This window comes from Toxorhynchites rutilus, chromosome 3 (assembly GCF_029784135.1).
Source record: "Toxorhynchites rutilus septentrionalis strain SRP chromosome 3, ASM2978413v1, whole genome shotgun sequence".
Lineage (NCBI taxonomy): Eukaryota > Metazoa > Arthropoda > Insecta > Diptera > Culicidae > Toxorhynchites > Toxorhynchites rutilus.
Window position 1 is genome coordinate 63,188,992 of NC_073746.1, and position 21,835 is coordinate 63,210,826.

At 39.6% G+C, this 21,835-nt stretch overlaps 1 protein-coding gene across 12 annotated transcripts in view; it reads right to left on the minus strand.

Annotated features, from left to right (window-relative positions):
* LOC129774636 (protein abrupt) overlaps positions 1-21,835 on the minus strand; it is a 158,684-nt gene that overhangs the window by 56,284 nt on the left and 80,565 nt on the right. For all 12 annotated transcript variants that reach the window (XM_055778427.1, XM_055778423.1, XM_055778433.1 and 9 more), the window contains 4 exons: positions 21,505-21,620; positions 21,175-21,361; positions 20,751-21,050; positions 20,491-20,692 (listed from right to left, as the gene is read on the minus strand). In XM_055778427.1, the coding sequence (XP_055634402.1) occupies positions 20,491-20,692; positions 20,751-21,050; positions 21,175-21,361; positions 21,505-21,620 (805 nt within the window). The remainder of the gene's footprint in view (positions 1-20,490; positions 20,693-20,750; positions 21,051-21,174; positions 21,362-21,504; positions 21,621-21,835) is intronic.

Genomic DNA, 21,835 nt, shown 5'->3' on the forward strand with positions numbered 1-21,835 from the left:
AAACAAGATCCTTTGTGTACACACAAGAACGGGCCAATTTTTGACGGGACCGCTAGTTAAGATGAAAGTGATGACTGATAGAGCCCAGTCCAGCCCGGTAGCGGAGGGAACTTGATTGAAGGGATCATTCTTAGCTTTGTGGGGTGCGCGCTTCTTGGTCCCGAAAGGGGTGGGGTGAGGGTGAAGGTGGTGTGGCTTCTTTATATTGGAAGTTTTAAGTAGTAGTTTCGGATTGTTACGAACATGGGGTGGGATCGAAAGGTATGAAAGTTGTTATAATTGTTGACCAGTGGTGGTCGGTCGGGTCGACCCTCAGCTATAAGATTCTCCGGGTTTCGGGGTTTAGCGCATCAAGAATCTTCAAGGCGAATAAATTATTTGAGATAAAATATTGATGCTGGTGATTGACTGATATATTTTACAAACAGGCTTGGCTTGATATCGTGGTGTGCACTGATATTCTTTCTGCATTTTCAATCCCCTAATATGAGTACAGAATTTTGATAAATTTTATATTCAACAACCAACAACAATTCTTTAAAAACATGTCTACAAGTCATGGAATCCAGAAAATAAACATAAACTATCACTGAAACGGTAGCAATAATGTCTTCACTTGAAAAATAAACATTCTCATTCTGGAATACGATCCAGATTTGAGGTTCACTTGGTTTTCGTGATCTTATCGAACTAAAATTTTGAATTCTGCTATCCGTTCGATCTAAATCCAACCGAGTTGGACAAATGTGACTTTTGCATCGACGCAAAATGCACGTCAGAATCATTCATGTGTTAATGTTTTTGTGAATCAAACTAATCTCTATCAGTTTTACAGGAGCGAATACAGTGTTAAATTGGTAGAAATTGAATGAAAATTATTACCTGATGTTATTTGAATACTCAAACCATATGGATCTGTTGTTTACCCATTTATTTTTCTATGCATTTCGTAGCATATCCGCTGCAATTGCATCATTATAACATAAAGTCATTCTCATACCTACATTTTCGAGGTTTCTTCACCCCTCACAGAACATGTGATAATCCATTATATAGAATACATATTGGATATATCAATGTAAAGAAATGCTGTAGACGAGTGTTTCAGAATAAATAGATATCCAAATCCATAGCCAACTGAGTTTCAAGTTATTTACGCTGGGCCAATATTTCAATTAATATACCTTCTTCTTCTTCTTCTCCGTCCCCTTCATTCTTCACACTGAAGCAAGGTTTCCAATCGTAATTGAAACATTCATTTATTCGAGTAGATTATATTCCAATGAAAGTTCTCAATGAAACTAATTAAAACGACGAGATGATAGGTTTTGCAGTAAACCAGCACGAGTGATCAGTTGCTGGTACCAGTGCAGTAGTGGTAAGCGTGACTGCTAAGCCCTGCTATGACTCTTTCGATACCGCTTTTCTGGAAGACGGCCCGGGACAATCTTTTTGGTGAATTCATTTCATGAAATGTGACGATGGCATGTTTAACCCTTTCACGACCACGGGGACGCCGATGTCCCAAGCAAAAATCATGAATTAATTCAATATTTACGTAACCATTGTAAATTACTTTTTTATTTTAATATTTCGGAATGTACCTTTTTATTATTTTTTACTGGCAATACATAATATCTAACACCGTTTATTGTCTATGGTCACCGGAACGTCAGAGTTCTTTTGGCGCGAATGATCAGCTGTTTGGAATAAATAATTGATATTGTAGCAGTGCTTTTCAAGTTTTTACAGTGTCAAATTATCGTTACCTGGTAAGTAAATTGTTATTCTAAATATTCAGTAGTAATGTATTTGTGTTGTATTCTGTGATAAATCGTTATAGAGATTATGGGACACGGATGTCCCTGTCGGCGTAAAGGAATACTTTTTATACGGAATTTCATAACTTTTTGGCCTGGTGATTTATACCAAAATGCTATCATTTTCTTATTCATATTGTTGCAGAATATGTTTCGTAAGGGACGTGGAGTTTTTGAGCTTCGAGAAAATGAAATTCATCAAATTTTGATGGGTGACAATAGCGATGAGGAAGATGACTTAGTGCTTGATGAAGAAGACCAAAGACTTCTAACACAGGATGATGACCAAGGGGTATTTGATGTCGAGATTGAAGGAACGACGACTCTTCAACGGCAAGAATCACCTGAACCTTCAACATCTCGATAGGAAATCGTCACTGAAGCACATTCCAACCTTCAACCGGTTTTCAATTGGAATCCGAGAACATACCACCCAAATGTTTTTCCTGACGTGGAATATGAATTCGGAAAGGTGAAAATCTGTCAAGAAGTTGAAGCCGATACATTGACTCCTTTTGACATTTTCCGTTTAGTAACTAATTTCGACATTTTAGTTGAACGTATAGTATCCGAGTCAGTACAATACGCTCACCAAAATGGACGGGAGTTCACTATCAAAATCGATGAAATGAAAGCATTTCTTGGTGTGAATCTGGTTATGGGCTATCATATCTTGCCATCATTGAGAGATTACTGGTCTACAGAACCAGACATGGCGGTACCATTCATTTCAAATGTTATGCCAAGAACGCGATTCGAAGAAATACGCAGAAATCTACATTTCTGTAACAATGACGATGTAAGAGACATAAACAGCCCTAACTATGATCGAGCATACAAAATCCGGCCAGTTATGGATCACTTGAATACTTCATTTCAAAACGCTCTCAATAACACGAAAAAACAATCCATCGACGAGCATATGATCAAATTCAAGGGTCACAACGTAATGAAGCAATACATAAAAAATAAACCAGTAAGATGGGGTTTCAAATTATGGTGCAGATGTGATGCAGAAACGGGTTACTTATTTGAATTTGATTTATATACCGGTAAACGAACTTCAGGGACTGAGTATGGATTAGGTGAATCAGTAGTGCTGAAACTTACGACAAAGCTGGACGGCTTGGGATGTGAAATTTACATTGACAATTTCTTCAACTCACCTTTGTTGCAGTACAGACTGATTGACCAGAATATCAAGGCATGTGGGACTGTTCGAATTAACCGAAAACATCTTCCGAAAACTGCACCAGTGGATAAAAAAATGAAGCGTGGGGACATTTACACCACAAGTTTTCAAGGCATATCGTATGTGAAATGGATGGATAATAAAGCGGTACATTTCTTGACCAACTTTCTGTCACCTGTAGAAACTGATACCGTGAAACGGCGACAGGCTGGCTCAGCAGATAAAATTGACGTGAGATGTCCTAAAATTGTGTCACACTATAACAAAAATATGGGTGGAGTGGACCTAATGGACCAACTAAAAGTGTGCTATGAAATAGATCGGAGATCAAAAATAAAGTATTATCTTCGCCTATTCTTTGATCTGTTAGACATATCGATCAATAATGCACATACCGTCTACACTAAGCTTCATGAACAAAAAAAAATTGAAGGATCTCTGTTGTCGACCTTGCAATTCAGACAAGTTGTTGCTCGGAGTTTGATAAATGGTTTTACCAACAGACAAAGAGGCCTTCCAACTGCAAGAAGTAGTGTAGTACGCAAAGTAGTGAAACGACAATTACCATCGCACCCAATGGAAAAGTCGAATGCCAGAAAGAGGTGCGTACATTGTGCCAAGTACAAAAAAGAAAACCGCACAAATAATACTTGTATTTTGTGTAAAGTGCACCTTTGCTACACTAACAACAGGAATTGTTTCGCCGAGTACCACAAATAACTTGCCCTATTATATTTATATTATCTATAAATAAGTAAATAAAAGTATACTGAGTAACAAATGTACATTATTTATAACAAAACACTCTTACCAACAAGTAAACCAAAATTTAGATGTTTCAGTAGAAAGTAACCCTTACATATACATATTTGGGACATATTTGTCCCATAAATTTCCAAAAAAAATGTAAAAGTTTTTGGAATTTTTAGTATAAATTATGTTTTTAGGGTGCCTATTAATTCATTACATCTAGGTAAATTGATTTAATAATGTACCGTAACCTTATGGTCCTGAAAGGGTTAATTGAAAGCAATGAGCGTCCTTCCGCATGCGACATAAGACTAATCAATGATGATAATGATCATAGTCCTTTTGAGCAGTTTCAATCGTCAGTTAAAGCATCTGCTTTCCAAATTGAAAGGAAACGATAGTAGGAATTAATAAAACAGGAGAATTTGGAAAATTGCTTCAAAAATGCTTTAAAATCAATGAGACAGCAGTGGACATGGATGATTTTAAAAATGTACGAAGGAAAAGCAACCAAAAGCATCTCTGAGAGCACTGAACATCGTACATGATCTAGATTAATCTATCAAGATCAAGAAGTAAAGTCCAGTAAACTATCTCTTAGTGTGTGCCAATATTTAAGTATCTAATTTCTTTTTATTGGCGAAATATTGGCTATCACCATGTATATGGCAAAATGCTACGTTAATAATGGCAGATGTTTGGCAATATTTATCTTGCTGAAGAATTTGAATGAGGCTTTATTGATGTGACATACAGAGCCAGGTTTGAAGACATGTTTTTATTTTGAAGACATTTGACTTACTGTGAAGACATTTAATTTTGTGGAGATACTTTGAAGACATCCGGAAATATGCGAAGACATTTCAGTATGATAGCGTACGTGGGGTTTTGAGAGATATTATTTCCATGTAATTCTAACTATTGGCCGAAAATATGGTCAAAAGAAGTAGGGCTTTTGTCTTGGGGTCATTCACTTGTTTTTTTTAACTTTTCAAGCAGAAAATCCACAAGCATATAAAATGAATTCAACAAAAAACCATTTTTACTTCAAATTAATTTCCGCTCGAGAATTCGAATGACTGTGACATTGTATGTTCACTATTTCGGGCCTATATTGTAGAATAGATTTACCTAGATCTTTCAAACAACCACTTCACAAATTGAAGGTTTTAATTTTATTGATATGGTTTGAGTTACAACCAAAGCTTCAAAACTGAAATAAACAAATTGAGTTATCACAGTTCCGTTTTCGTGGTAGAACTGGGGCTCATTCACTCAATCAACGGTTTATCAAGCCAATTATCATTTATAAAATTTAGTTCGCAGTTGCGCAATATATTCCTTGTTCACATTCATTGAAATAAACTTCAAAACCTCAAAGTATGTTTAATGAAAAGCGCTATATAACAGTATCAATTAGAATAAACATTGAAAAAACTATCAAAATTTGTTCAAAAGTATGTTATGAATTCTAGGTTCCTCCGATATTGTTGGGAAGACATTTGAAGACATTTTTTCGTACAATGTGAAAACATTTGAAAAAATCACCTGCCATCCCTGGTGACATATCTCTTTTCAGATTCGCGTTGACGGCGTTGAGATTGGTGTACTGTGATTTTGAAGGCGAAAATAATAAAGGTTTTTTTTTGTTGGAATATACACACTTTGAAAATAAAAATTATGAATGAAAATCTACTTCTCTCTGCATCGGATAAGTATCCTATGCAATAAAGTAACTCGTCTTTCTCGCTCATTGCGGAAAATTATCAAACGAACATTGTGTCCGATCATTTTTTTTGCATTATAATGATGAGTTTTTGTGAAATTATCGAAAGATGTATTGACAAATGGCTAGGTAAGGATCAGCACTACGAGCTTTTTATCAAAAATGTAACGATTTGAAGCTGCCTTTGAGACTGATGATATTTGAAAGAAATTAATTTGCGTCACCGAACGGATATCGCCACCAGATGTCGACACTGTACAATTGTCATCGCGGGCATCACAACAAATAAACAAAATTCTTCTTCTTCTTCTTCTTCTTCAATGGCACTAACGTTCCTAGAGGAACTTCGCCGTCTCAACGTAGTATTACTTGCGTCATTTTTTATTAGTACTTAGTTGAGATTTCTATGCCAAATAACACGCCTTGAATGCATTCTGAGTGGCAAGCTCTAGAATACGCGTGATCACAGTGCAAGTCGGAGGAAATTTCTTTGACGAAAAATTCCCCCTACCAGAACGGGAATCGAACCCGAACACCCGGCATGTTAATTATGACGCTAACCACTCGGCCACGGGAGCACAAAATTAGCAAAGGTAAATGTGGCTATGCCTGTGAATAAATTGTCATTGAGATTGCGGTTGCATCAGTTTAAACCTCTCTGTTGTAATTCAGCAAACAATTATAATTTACGTTTTTGTAAATAAATGTTTTTTTTGGATTTAAGTTTATGTGTTTACATTTTCTGTTACAATGATTTGCCTCTAATTGGACATCTAGGTATTTGGACAGACCCGTTATGCGACACGAATAATTGGACGTTTGATCCTCTAATTGGACATTTTTGTAAACATCCTTTGGGCATTTTTTTCAACCGGTTTCCAACCATTTTACCATATTATGTATATTGCATACTTTTCTAATGGTTTTTGGTTGGATTTAAAATTAATTTCCTGTTTAAACTTGATTTTCATATTATGTTGTGTTTTTTGATATGCCCAATTACAGGTCTCAGTTACCTCTAATGCAACACTGAGTGGTGGCTCGGTATGTCCAATTAGAGGCAAATCACTGTGGTGAAAATTTTTTTGTGGAAGAAACTTTTTTTCTGGAGCTAATCTGATGAAACTAAGTAAATTATAATATACAAGAAAAAATATTTCAAGGATTCCAGAAGGTTACAAACAAAAAAAACACAATAAACAAGGGGGTTCTCTTAGTTGCTTTAAAACTAATTTAGAATGAATTCATGGGGCAAACGGCCTGAATTCTTCTCCATGAATACTATCAACAACTATACAAAAGAAATTGTTAAACAAAACTTGCACCGGGGTAACAAATTTCCTTTATTTGATTAATAGGATCAAAGCTTTCGAACTGTGTTCTATCAAGCTGACACTCTTCCGCCTTTCTAGTCTTGGATACAAATAATACCCTTCGATGGTCAGTCCTCTCGGTTTGATAAGACACAAATTTGATTTATTCTAATTTGCAGCCCATGTGCCTATACTACTTCCCAAACACCCCGGGCCAGGAATAAAAAAACTATTTCCGGGAAAACTAGCCCAGAATGTTTCTTAGTTCTGTTTGGGCGGTCTGTCGAAATAGAAAACCGTCGAACAAGTTTAGAACAACAGGACGAGCCGAAGCCCACAGTGCTGCGATGAATAGATTAATTTATTTTAAATTTACTCAGGCTGCGAGAAGAAACCTGCTGCTGCTGCCTCAGTGGTCACGATGTTTGCAGAAGGTGAAAGCGAAGTTTTATGTGTTTGTGGTCGATTCTGGTTGAGTGATTCTGGTCGTTTGTTCTGGGCTGCGAAGTACTCGCCTTGCTTGCCGAAAGGTCATCTGCTGAAAAGTGAGAAAGGAAAATTAATCCTTTTTCCTTTTCACTCTAATAATAATGCTTTGCTCCCACAGTGTAGCAACTGTCCGATCTTGGAACATCTTTTTCAATACCCTCCTATCCCCCGCACCATCGAGCGAAAAGGCGTATAATTTTCCGAAACTTGGAGAAATTTGACCAGCTACAGCTCCCCCGCCTCAACACCCAACACTAAGGGGGTATGTTGGAACGTACACGTTTAGCAAATGGAAACATATTTCTCATACTTTAACTGGCTCTTTGCGTCCGGAATTAGGACCGACCGGACACTTTGAAACTTTCCGCACTAAGAGTGCGTGTGTGTGGGGTGGAGGAATGGATGTCCGAAAAGTAAAGAACTCATAAATAAACTCGAACCCCAAAACCAAAAACTTCAGAGGAGAGACACACGGCATGTGTTTTAAAATACACTTACTCACTCGGACAGCAGCAGTAGAGAGCGAGCGGCTGCTTTTCCATCCCCTGGGGGCGGCCCACATTGGTCTTCGGACGAAACTCTGAGACTTATGGTGGTAAGAAAAGGGCTTTTCCATCAAAAAACCTTATCTAAACAAACAGAGAACGCCCATAGATTCTTTATGGGCTTCTGGGCCTCTGGCGAAAAGTTGCGTCGGGGGATAATGGGGGGGGGGGAGGAGGTAGTTTTAATGAAAAACCCTCGGTTGTCCGAAAATATAATTATAACGTAAGAAGAAATATATATATATATATACACAAACATATCGGGCCAGAACCAGAGGTCGAGGGGATGCTCGAATGTGTGCATGGAGGGGTCAAAATTATAATATACCCTCATTCTGCTGAAACTGTTTCCCCTCCTGCCAGTTCTGCGGACAGCGGACAGAATGATCAAGAAGTGAAACTTTTCAACATACGTCCATTATTTAGCATGTCAAAATGTGAACTATTCGTGTTCGGGAGGAGAAAATTCTCGCTCGAAGGCTTACCCGGTATCGGTCTGGGAACTTTCCCGTCTTAATGCAGAAACACGAATGATGTTCTGACATCAACACTTGCCAGTCTTTTTCTTAGGGTCATCAAACAAAACTGTGAACCCCTTCAAACACAAGACGGTGGGGTGGGTGGTGTCGAGCATTGCTCAAGTCTGCTTTCGCTTCATATTAAATTAATACAAATTTCATCGAGGAAAACTGCCACGCTGTGCTATAATTTAAATAATCTGCCCTCATCATAAATGTATTAATGTCCCCATTTGAGTCACTGCATGTCTGTGTACCAGGGTTCTTCCTTAGAAATCTGTCTCCATATCAGTACTCGTTCAGCGAGACATAAAACATATTATTTTACTTTCGTGCAATTTCACCCCTTTTTCCTTCGCATAACTACTTCCACCCATCCCAACCATCTCCCACTAAAACGGAACCCCGGGCTCAGTAATGGCGCAAGGCCTATTGTTATGATTATCATCAATGCTTTATGTAATATGAATCGTTTTCATAAATTTGGTCCCTTCGCTGCTCGGCTTGGTGGACGGTCCGTCGTCCGCTCGGCAACTAGTCGGGCCGGGTCGCCACTATCGCCAAAGCTGTTTCATAATATTGGTTTAGTTCATAATATCTCTCTCTGGAGTGTCGCGTTCGTCTCCCGAGTCCCCGATCAGCAGAGGCAGACACGCACTATACTTGTGTGTATGTTACATCCACAACAATCTTGGAGCTTGGAATGTCTTTACTGCTAAATAATTATAATGTAATAATAATAACAGTGCTGCTGCTGGTGGGCTAGGGAAAACTAGTCCTCGGATTCGGATCCAGCCCGCTCGTAATGCCCATGGGGCTCAATGTTTTGCCCTAGTTGGTCGATAATTGAATGGTTGCCTCCTCCCCTCCCACGGATGGGCAGTTGTGAAAATTGACTTCTGCGAAGTTTTAGAGAAAAATTAAATAAAAGTAGCGGAGAGACTTTACGGAAGATCCGGGAAACTAGCAATCAGAGGACGGGAACGATTTGCATTTCCTGGGAACTGCTGCAGCAGTTGGGTCCTCGAGAATAATTCATACGGAAATTTTATGAATAGGACCACTTAGCTGTAATTTTTTTAAAGAAGTTTTTACGACTATAAGTGAGGTGTCTTCTACAGGACACAAACATTTCGTGGAATCTGATGCAGTTGTCTAAGTGTGGTGATAAATGAAACCACAATGTTGTGATTGATCAGAATCGAAACACATTTGGAACGAACACAGGATGTTAGGATACCTGGATCTCATGAAAATGAGAATGTTTCAGAATAATAAAATAAATTGTCTGCCAGTTCAGACACAGAAAAGAGTACGTTCATTCGACTAAAACAACGCAGTCTTTTTGATTCTGTCAGTGACGATGCAAGCTCTGCACTGTGCTTGCTTCTAGCATATTCTGTGGATGCATTCTGAAACGAAAGGCTTTGCACGATTATTCAACACGGTTTATTGTGTTTTTTTTAAAGTTTCTGAGCAACTGAAATTAGTTTTCGAACCAATAAGTAACAAGCATCACTCGTATACCTCGTATACCAAATCCTGTATGGCATGTTTTTTTTTCTGTCAAATTAGCATCATCGCAGGATCGTTATCAACAGAGATACCATTCAACAACTAGAAAATCTTCCTAATTGATCACTATAGTGTTAGCTCAAACATTTTCAGTTTATAAGAGCCAACCATCATTATACCATGATAGCGTAAGAAACAAAGGATTTCATAATCAGATGTTCCTAAGCAAAGTCTTTTTGATTTGCAAAATACGATCACCATGCGAATTTATCGCGTGGTTTCTCTATTTCTATAGCAATCTCTTTTCGGTAAAAACGTATCATTTGGCTTAGATGATCGCGTTTTATCAGGTGTAGTATCTTCAGATAATGTTCTTGCCATTGATTGGAAATTGAAACATGCCATAATTTTTGTTGATTTTTTCTGTCCTATTTTTTAACGTCTCAGGATACGACACGATAGCGAAAATTGCGAAGCTCAATTAAGAACATCTAAAAAATCCGAAAAATCTAAATCGATCGCCACAGTGTTAGCCGACATATTTGCACTTCAGAAGGGATAAACCTGTGTTCCAAGTGTTCAGTAATACCGTTTTGTCTCATATTCCGAACAGTCTCAAATTCCGAACACTTCATTTTTAAATGTAAATTAACTAAACTTTTATGTTATAAATAATTGAATAATGAAAACACAGACATTCTTTGGGATATAGGCTTGATTTTGACATCATTTACAGGTATCGATACAGCCTATAATTTATAATATTAAACATTTGCAAACATTGAATAATCAAAACCCTGACATTCTTTGGGTTATAGCCTTCATTTTAACATCAATTACAGGTATCGATACAGCGTATAATTTATGATACTAAGCATTAGCAAAAAAATGCGACTGTCAAAACCAATGATAAAATGTTTGCGTCAGTAGATTCCGTAAAAAACGAGCATCGTTATTTTTTCACTAAAAAGCAAGTACAATCAATAATTACAAAGATAAAATACAATTTTTTGTGAGTATAACATTTTTCCAAAAAAGACTAGCTTGAATTTGATATATCGATCAAATAAATCCGTTCAGTAGTTCAAAAGTTATGATTTTTTTAAAAAAGCCATTGGAATTTGAGACAAAAGTGTATATGTATATGAGTCGGAGACAAAAATGGTGTTCGGAATTTGAGACAAATGTGGTTAAACATTTTTTTAGTTTTTTAGCATGAATATGTATTTGTAAATCAATTTCATTGCAGTCAAATGAAAAGAAAGGCTTTATTGTACCCAACAATTAAATTAATTTCGCGAAAAAGTACCATTTTGAGTAACGAGACACTGTTCAATGGCCATCAAAGCTTAAGTGTTCGGAATATGAGACAAAACGGTACCGGCGCAGAAGACAGGAAGTAACAAAGATGGGACTTGAGGTCTTCTTAAGTAGAATTTCATCGGTTAGCAACGTCTGGCCATGCGTTGTCATGCTGTCATGCTATTTCAATAGGGACGCTACAAAAGTAGATCGATAGGGACAGCAAACGACGCCATATTTTTCCCCGCTCTCTTGACATTTCTCTTCAGTAAGGTACACCATTTCATAATTCGTGTCCACCGTAACTTATGGCACTTTGGTCAACATTGATTGCCAAGCGGGAGGAAAGTACGGCGTGAACAATTCCGAGACGTTTATCTGAAGTCGGAGTCGGAGTTTGCTTTCTGCTGCATTGGCGCGACATTCATTGGTATTGGTTGTCGCTTCTCCTCAGACTGAATGCTTCGGATGATGTGTGTTTTATCTGAGCTTCCGGGTCTCGCTTTTCTTCGCACCAACACATTCGTGTGTCAGTTCAAGGAAAGCATCCTGATGGTCGCTGTAGTGTTCAAATAAATCGAACATTTGCATTTCTTGCAGCAGCAACCCAGAACCGGAAAACGTTACCTAAATAGTAGGGCCCGTAGCCAGAGTTCATTTCTGCTGAGCGATTTTTTTTCGCCGGAAGGGTGGACCGATAGATAGCAAATATCACATTTCAAGAAATTCACTTGATTGTGTCGCCCTACTCCAACTCCTGGCAATAAGGAGGAGGAGGGGGAAAACGAGTCTTATTTCATCCGGGTGTCGACACAGAGCAGCGCGTGTGTATGTGTATGATATCGGGGACGAGGACGTGTTGTTCTTTCGTCCGATCACGCGGGGAGAGCTTATCGAATGTGGGAAGGATTAAGTGCGAATATCAATCTGCGACACGTGCGCTTCGCACAGGCTTTTGTGCCAACAGATTTGAACCTTCAAATTGGAATTATTCCCGACGACCACCCATCGCTAATTCAGTCGTTTGTGTGTGTGTAATTCCTGACCCATGATGGATTTTATTTTGGCAACAAATTCAACCGAGAAGAGGTCTCATTCTCGGAAGAGTGTTTCTCCAAGCGAGCTTCTTCCAAAAAGTGTAATCAATTGTGGGGCTAAATTTGTTTCAAGATTTTCTCCGCGACACAGAGAAAAAACACCATAGAAACCTTTCTGGAGGACCATATGTTTCCCATTCATCACGTTCCTACCTTTTCCGACACTTCTGGACGACCTCGAAGAATGAAGATGGACAGCTAAAGTAAGTTTTCCCCCACACGTACAACGTTTATTTATGTCCCATTCCACCCTTTCCCCGTTTCGCCAATGGGGTCGGCATCGGATGGTTCGTTGCCAAGGTGCAAAAATTTTGCATACAAAATCAATTTCTACTTCTGCTGGAATTCCGATGCCCGCCAAGAAGCCAGGTAAGAACGAGCTTACTCTGACTGTGTGGCGCCATCCTTTCTGGAATCGATTTCGTTAGTTGTTGCAGTATAACCACACTCGAGAGGGGGCAGCTTGGGGACGTAACAACATCTGCGTCGAGACCAGATAAGAAAGGGGAGCAAATGATTTGTTCTTTTCCCGACGACCTTCTCGATTCACGTTAAGCATCATAACTTTCTGATGAATGAATCGATTATAAGCCAAATGAAATCCCTCACATACGCATAGTATAACGGTAACGATGTCCTTTCTAAATTAAATGCCAAAACGATATTAATATATATATATATGTGTTTTAATCATAATTCTAAAATCTGGGGGTCCGCTATCATGAATAGAATATGTCTCCCGCGCGCACTGGAAACCATGTTTCCACCGAGCACTTCCGATTGCATCATTTGTGGCTCGCATCGATCGACCTGGAAGCCGGTGCAGTGGACTAACAAATTCTGGGGGGGGGGGGCTATAATAATGTAACATTGCGTTGGGGATCCCACATCCATCCAACATATCCCGCTAATAATTCCATTGTCGCAATAAGGATTTATATTTGCGCAACATTTACATAATTAAAATTATTATTTTGATTAGAAAATTGAGTGGGTTTTTTTAGTCGGGGAAAATATCACTATTTCTGTACCAGCCAATTTCCCTGCTCACATGACAGTAGCTGACACCTAATTTAGCGGTTCCCACTTTCCCGCGGCAACGCGAAATTATCTGAGCCCCTGTTACGCGTAATAATCATTACGCTAATGGTATCGAAACCCATTGCGAAAAGTAGCTGTAATGATACAATATTGACAGCAGGATTTTTTGTCGGGAGGAAAATTTATACCACCCCTCACCCACAGCTCCCCACCGATCTCGCGCTTCCATTTCCATTCTCTGTGTCTGTATCAATAATTGACACTAATGGAACCGGCGATTCGAAATTATTGTCACCTCTTTGCTGGCTGCTGTTGGAAAATTTCTAAAACATTCCCTCAGACCCCCCCCCAACCGAACTTCCGCTTCGGTGACGGTGATGCAACCCAGCGCATCACACAGCAAATAGAGAACAGCAAAAAAAACCCCAGCAAAAATCACTGCAATTACATGTACTCACTTGCATAATTAGCTTTACCACCTGCAGCGATGGGAATGGCGCTAACCAAATCAAACAGAACCCCTTCTCCCTTTTTCGCGATGCCATCAGCAACCAGCAGCACTAGTGCTCGATGTGCCACCACAGATGACATTAGGACTCGCAAAATTAATATGGTTGCAATGATTATAATCACTGACCCGATAAAAACCGAAGCTTTCTAAAAAAAATGATGATGATGGAAACAAAACATGCAATGATTGCGATGGTTTGTTTTGGTTTCGGTGAGTTTTGTTGGTTTTTAACTGTGAATTAGAAAAAAGGGGATGAAACCGGAAAAACAAAGCAGTGATAAATAGTTACACATCAAAAAATGAATTGGTAAACTGTAAAATTGGATTTTATCATAATACCACTGATTTGAAGCGAGTTCCAAGTTGATTAGAAACAGATCTATCTGCTATAGTTGACTTTTTTGGTCTTTAGCCTGATACTATTTTTTTGTACTGTGCGAAAGTTTATTTCGTAAATGCGGATGGTTCGCCACCTTTGCCTAAGAACATGCGAAGCGTTGTGGTGAAATGAACGAAAGCAAAGCGCGAAGTGTGACTTGACACTTCTAATGTTACCATTCAGTCAAGTTGTTCGACATGGATTCGCCTGATGGGGAATATTTTGCCTTCTCAGGCATAACAAGTTATATTTTGAATAACTAAAAGGCTTTTGCTTTTGCCATATTTAACCGGAACATGGAGAAGAACATCCTTTTTTTTTGTAACTTACGATATGGTGTTGGATTTGGTGCAGAATAACTGGGTACTGGGCAATAGTAGTATATGCGAGTATTGAGGAAGTGGATTATAACAAAATTACTTCCATTCTATGTCAGGTATAGAAATTATACAATTATGAGAATATATTCCATATTCTAATCACGTAATCACGTTCCTTGACTCATAACTCAGAAACTTACTTCGCATGCGCATAAAAAACACCATGTATGGATAACTTTCCAAAAAAATCGCTAGTAATGCTAATCTATGTATTCCATCTTCTTCATTAAAGTTTTCCAGAGCAGATGTAGACTTTCTACATAAAAAAATTGGATCGAATTCGAGGGATTGATAAGGACACTAGCATTAGCTAGAGCCGTGTAACTAATGCAAAAATGTTTCGAATTTATCAGTCGTAAGTTTCGAATCGTTGTCTTGCTGTCTTGCTGTCTTGTTGAAGATGAAGTTCTTTTCGAACACAACTGTCATATATCACGTATCCAGAGAGGATAATACAGCCTCATTCTTGTTTACGGCCGTATCTTACTTCCATTCGAACCAAGGCGCCTAAAAGTATATCCTAAGGTTGGCCAATATATCAAAATCATTTTACCGTCATCTTGGAAGTATACCGTGTTTTGTTTGACAACAAAACACAATACGCGTTTGCGTGGGATCAACCTCTCTATTTTACGTTTCAGGCAAATAATTCTTCTTCAGCTTTCTTACGTACTGTTTACATATATCGCTCCTTTGACTCACTTGGTGCCAAAACGGCATCACCTAGTACCATAGTTCCGCCTTGGTTCGAACATTCAGGTTTTCGTCCGAACGAGATTTTTTTTCGAACGTAAAAATGTTGATGTCGAATCGAAATATTTTGATTGACTTAGCGAAACTATCAACTATTGAAGGTACTTTTTACGCTGTCCATAAAGTCAAAGTTTTTCTTCCCTTGAGATAACTTTGCGGGGATCTGAACCTGTGATAATCTGATGGTGTAATACCCGGTAAGTTTCGCTGGATGGACAGTACCTCTCAGCCAGACAAACATTAATTCACGCTTAACTATTCAATAGGACCTATCTGTTTTGATCGATTCTCTATATTGACTTTCTCTTTAGATAATAACCGCCTTGTAGACGGATTTTGCGGTATTTTTGTCAGATAAGCGAGGTTCTCTTCTAGAATCGAGTTCGTCGAACACATCAGGAAATACTTTTACTGCTGAGTTATTAACGGTAGAGAATGTCGATGAAGAGAATCGATCAAAACAGATAGGTTCTATTGCAAAATTATGGGTGAATTTTTCGTGTTGTAAAGAAGACAAGAAGTTTAGCATTACCCTTATGGGATGTAAAGCTGTCATCCTAGAAGTATAATAAGGTAAATAATTTTGGTTTGTCCAGTCGAAAATATGATCATGATTTGTCCACTGTTTTGAATGCTCTAATTCAGCACACCTTTGTCAAATCAGGTTTTCGAATGTTTCAAAACATAACATATAACGTTCAACATAACATCAAAACATTTTAAAGGATTATAAAATACACCATCTATTACTTTTAATCGTTCACCAGATTATTATTTCGCACGTATTGAGACCTTTTCTGGATTATAATACTTACAAATATTGTAAACATCATTCTTGCACACCATTTGTATCAGATTTACATAGCTAAACCATTTAATTAACGCATTTTGATGAACTCAATTCTGATCATGAGTTGTCCAATTCAATAATGTTGTTTTGTTCACATTATCATGCCGGGTTTTCGGGTTCGATTCCCGTTCTGGCCGGGGGATTTTTCGTCAGAGAAATTTCCTTCGACTTGCACTGTTGTCACGCGTATTCTAGAGCTTGCCACTCGGAATATATTCAAGGCGTGTTATTTGGCTTAAGAAATCTCAACTAAGTATTAATAAATGACGCTGGTTAATGCATACGTTGAGACGGCAAAAGTTCCACAGGGAACGTTAACGCGATTCAAGAAGAAGTTTTGTCTACATGATTTATATGGCAACCGCTTTGCGCGCCGCAGTTTGTTTATTGTGTCCTTCGCGTATAGCAGAAATAAAGTTTCTCTATGTTGAGTGTCAAGGTGAACACTTTTAAAATGCCCAAGAAAATGCAATATTCTGAAGAAAGAATATTCTATATTATGAAGAAGAATGGATCACTATGATGACAGTAAACTCAAGCATTGATGCAACATCTACTTAAGAATTCGAATCTTTTCATTCAAAAATGGTAATTTCTAAAGCCGGACAAACCATGATCATTTTTTGGACAAACCATGATCAGAGGTGGTCAAACCATGATTTTACTCTTTGAGGAAAATCGTTAAAAAACATAAAAATTTGAATAATTTCAACGCCTTATGGTAGTATTAGCAACTAGAGACTTGGGGCTTTTCAACAAACTCAAACTCGTATCGATTATATGTGATTTTCATGAAGGAAAATCGATTTGCATTTACTAGTTGCGTAAAAACACCCCAAATCGGACAAACCAAGATCATTCACCCTACTGGAGTGAGAGAAAAAATATCTCTCTATACTATTCTCAACGTATTCATTCTCATTCATTCAATTCCCGTTGACGGTATTGGGCTTCATGTTCTATCATTGTGAAGCGAAAATCATAATGGATTCTTCAGATTTTTTTAAACGTATTTTTTCAAATTAAAAAAATGTGCATTAAATTTTACTTTTCCCTATCGAATATGTATTCTACGTAAAAGAGCAACTTTTTTTTACGAAAATTGTGAAAAGTATTGAACAAAAAACTGTATCTGATGATTTTATATTATAATGAAGAGTTTTTTGTTGGGATATCAGAAAATGTATAGACAGATGGTTAAGCAAGTGAGCTTCAAAAAACGTCAAGTAATCATTTTCAATCTGCTTTTAAGCGTGCAAATCCTATCCTTCTCCACCGCCAACTTCAAGATTTTATGAATGTCAACAATGCACCTCCGATAACGCGAATTGCTTCGAAATAGAAAAATAAACAAACGAAAGGAAGAGTAAACATTCTACAAGTTCGGACCGGACAGCTTTATTATGTAGGCAATTATGCCACATATTATGATTATTGCGGTAATTTTTATTCTGAAGACAGAACATACAAAAATCGGAAAAAAGCCAGGATCATTTCAGTAAAATCATGCAAAACTGAATGTTTGTCAGGATATCAGGGAACGTGCCAAAAAGTCTGGGAAATCCTGAAAAATCAGGAAGATTGGTATCCCTGCACAAAACCATTGATGCTGTTATTCCAGGGAACTTGCATTTGACACCACATTATAAAATGAAGTTGGATCTTAAAAGTATACCGGGAAAGCGTTTACAGAGAGTAAAACGGAGGTGCATCACAACGGCTGACGCCGTCTGAAGCGTTAATGCATGCTTATTTGCAAAGTGTCTCTTATTTTGCTCTCTCATGTTGCCCTCACATTGCAATGCCATATATATTATACACATACTCGCCTGAGTAAATGCTGTACCAGTGTGAGTGGTTAGCACTTTTTTTTTTACTTTTGAGCTCATTTAATGTTATGAATGAGGATGTCAAAAGATGTGCTAAATATTTATTTAGGGTGTATAAACCCGTATGGCTGGAGTAAACTGCAAATTCGAGATTTTTAAGTAGGATAATATTATTTCGAACGTGTGAAATTGTGAACCAGATCCCGTACATATGTGTGCTTCAAGTGTGCTTCAGTTTGAACGAACATAAAGATCTTGCATTGGAAGGCACTGGTACGATTTCCATTTCTCATTTTCTCCGAGTTAATGGTGCAGTCCGAACAATCCAATGCTGAATCTCATCAAACCATCCCGAGCTAGAAGGGATGGCCCACCACCAAGATTGAATCTTGCCCGGTTGAACGATCGCTCTCGGAAGTGGTAGACATTCTAAATTTTATCACAAAAAGGAAACAAAACCTTAGTAAAAAACCGTTCGCTTGGTAATGGTCTCCGTCTTTTGTCGGATATTCCCATCGCGCGGAGCGCACCCGGCAACATATTGCGTGGCGTGTGTTTGACCAAAAAGGAAAACCCTCGACGATTTCATGCGGGGAGTTTGGTGGTTCTGGACAGTGTGTGAGGGTTGCCCAGCGAGCAAACAAACGCGCGGTCCATCGCACAATGACTCTGGGGTGCTCTGAGGCAGCTGGCACAGCAATGGAGAGAAGTAATATTCAATACTGGAGAATTTGGTTTCGTGAAAGAAGCTCCAGAGGAAAAAAAAAGATAAGGAGGAAAAACTTTCAATCTTGTTCCGAAATGAAAATGTAGATAGCCGGAAAAAAGACCCTTCCCCCCGTCGAGAGAACGGGCTGGACGACGGCAGAAAAGGGTAAGAGGTTCAAATACACGTTCAAATCCTTTCCGTTTTTTCCAGCTTGCGATCCTTCTTGGTCCGCTGTTGGTACGCATTCTAACGAGAAAGCGGCCCGAACGGGCGTAAAAAAATCCTCACATAAAATTAAATGTATGCTGTTTATATAACACTCGTTCGTTCGTTGGATTTTTTTCTCTCTTGTCTGCTGTTATTGTTGCTGCCGCTGGCTAATGTGGGTTTGCTGCTCCGAGGGAACAATGGCTGGAGGACTCAAATCAAACCGATTTCCAATTCTGGGCCCAGTTCTTTGGAAAACCTCAAACTCTCGACCATATGGCAGAAGAGAAAGCATCAACAATGCCATCTTCGTCTCATCGCATCGAATTGTAGCGAAGCGGCGGGGACGCATCATCATTATCATCATCGATGGACCTGAATCTATAAAGATTCTTTTCATGCTTCTGCTCACTATCCTTCTGTTGGGGTAGCTCTCGAAGGAGGTGGGAGGAAAGAAAATCCTCGGAAAAACACTCCCAACGCATTCTCTCGTCCTGTCCGGCGATTCGAACGAGACGAGTGAGGTTGGTTATAGATATTTCGTATGCCTCCATGGGCCCGAGAGAAAAGGGAAAAAGCAACGATCATAACACGCTAGAAAAATGAGGCATCGATGTGTCCTGCTTCCCTTCTTTTATCCTCGCGCGCGATGAAAGGGATGGGAATGTGGGTTACGGAGGTCATTGTGGACGGATGAGCGGACAGGCAATGATTTTTCTTTAAAATGAGAATGGCTGGCCGGCCAGTGTACAACAAGACGGGCGGGCAGCGTCCGGGAGTCCAGGAAGGACGAGAATCGGAAGTGATGTTTATTTTTCTTTACACTTTCTCCTACGCTAAGCGCCGAGAGAAACTGGCCAACAGCAGCGGCAGCAGGAGAAGTTCATTTTCACTTCACCCTCCCCATCATTCAGGTTTTTTTTTCTCTTGCTCCGGTTTCGGGCTTTTTATTTCGAGGAACTTCCAAACCAAGCGCTCGGTGGTTGCTTCATAGTGGGTAGGGACAGTGGAATTAAGTTATTTTCCGTCTTTCTTAGGCTTGGTCGTTTTGGTTCGTTTTTTGCTTCTGCTCCACGGAAGCCAAATTAAGTTCAACGCCTAATGAGGGATTATGTGCGGTGTTCTTAAAACTGAATCGCTTTCTTTTGTTCACACCCGGTGTGGGGTTCGTATTTGATGTGGTCCTGTTTCTTTTGTCTGTCATCAGCGGGGTGTCAAAGGGGGGTTACTCAAATCATATCTCGCGTTGCACACGACGACGACGAATCTACCAATCTCAAAAAACGCGTCAACTTGCAATTTCGTTTGTTCAAAATCTAATTTCTCTCGAAACCACAAACATCTAACGGTTAGTATAGTTTCAGAAAATCAACCGAAAACAGGGTAAATAAACCAAAAAACTCAAACAAAAAATCTAACTACTCATAAATTGCCAATGTGATTTTTTTTCAAAACAAGTATTAGTACTGAATTTGAACAGGGTCAGAGAAATAAGAAGGATACACCAATAAAAGAAGAAAACCACAAGTCTCAGAACGTTTTTTTTTGTTTTTGGCGGACTTACCGAAGTTCTCCCCGTGCATACCGGATGGGCCGGGTATCAGCCCGGGAATGCCTTGCAGTCCTAGGAATGGGAACGAGGGCCGAGTGTGTTCGACGTTTCCGTTGATGCCTTCGATGTCATCGCCGTGGTCCGAGGCAGCATCGCTGCTGTTCGAGTCTTCGCCACTGGCGACGGCCTGCAGCGACATCAAATCGGGATGTTTCTGGGGGGAACGAAATGATTCAGTTGAGGGAACGATCGGAGGCGCGCGGAATGCTTACCGATGGTATCGACAGAGTGGGTCCACCTTCGAGGGCTTGTCCGAGCAGGGATTCGCGCAGCTCCAAACTCCGATCGCGGTCGCGTGCCTCGAAGCTGCGGAGGTCTTTGCTCTTGTCCTTGTTGCGGTCCCGTTCGCGTGTCAGCGGATGCTGGCCAACGGGCAGGTGCTCGACGGGGATCGGATCGTCCGGGCTGAGACCGTGCTGCTTGCGGTACAGCTCGGAACTTTTTGTACGCTTCTGGGGTGGTGGCACCGACTGGTTGTCATCCGGCAGTTCCCATGGTAACGATGTTGAAGTCTGTGGGTGCCGCGTTCCAGTTCGTTGTTAAAGCGCCGGAAAAGAGAGAGAACATAGAAGGGGAGGGTGGCCAGAGAAAAAGGGATTAATCGTTGTGAGTCAGTTTTAATTTGAATTTTATTACGGGTGATGCTTTTAGCTCCTGAACAGCAGGTGTCGATAACGAGGAGGAATTTAGCATCGAGGAGTTGTTGGACGTTCGGCCCGGATTCGTCACATCTGCCAACCCCCGCACTTGAAGCAACTGTGCCGTTTTGAGGAAATCGCTTAATTGATCCTGTCCGATGTGCACCTCGCCGTTGTACATAAATCTGTTGACGAGCAGAGCGAAAGAAATGTGCCCGGCAGTGGCGGTATGCCGGGTATGGGACATTAATTAGTTTCCTTTTGCAATGATGAACGAGCGGGCGGCGACTATGTGTGTGTATGAGTGAGTGAGTGTGTGTATTGTTACCTCAGCAAACTTTCGATATCCTCCGAGCGTACGTCACGCAGAATGACAATCGGATGCTCGCAGGGATTCGCCTTTAGCAGTTTGCGAAAGTAGGGACTACACGCGCTCAGGACGACCTGTGGAAAATAGAGACGGTAGTTAGTGGGATTGTCGGTTCGAATGGATATGGCTCGCTGTAAGTTGGCCTATAAAATAGAAACACATTAAAACGCTGTCGTTGCATAATTTAAATATGGAATCAATGTCCCAGAGCGGGATATGTATTGTGTCATGGCTGGGATTGTTGAATATTATAAAATTTTATTGTTGCACGCAACATTCGGTGAAAAAA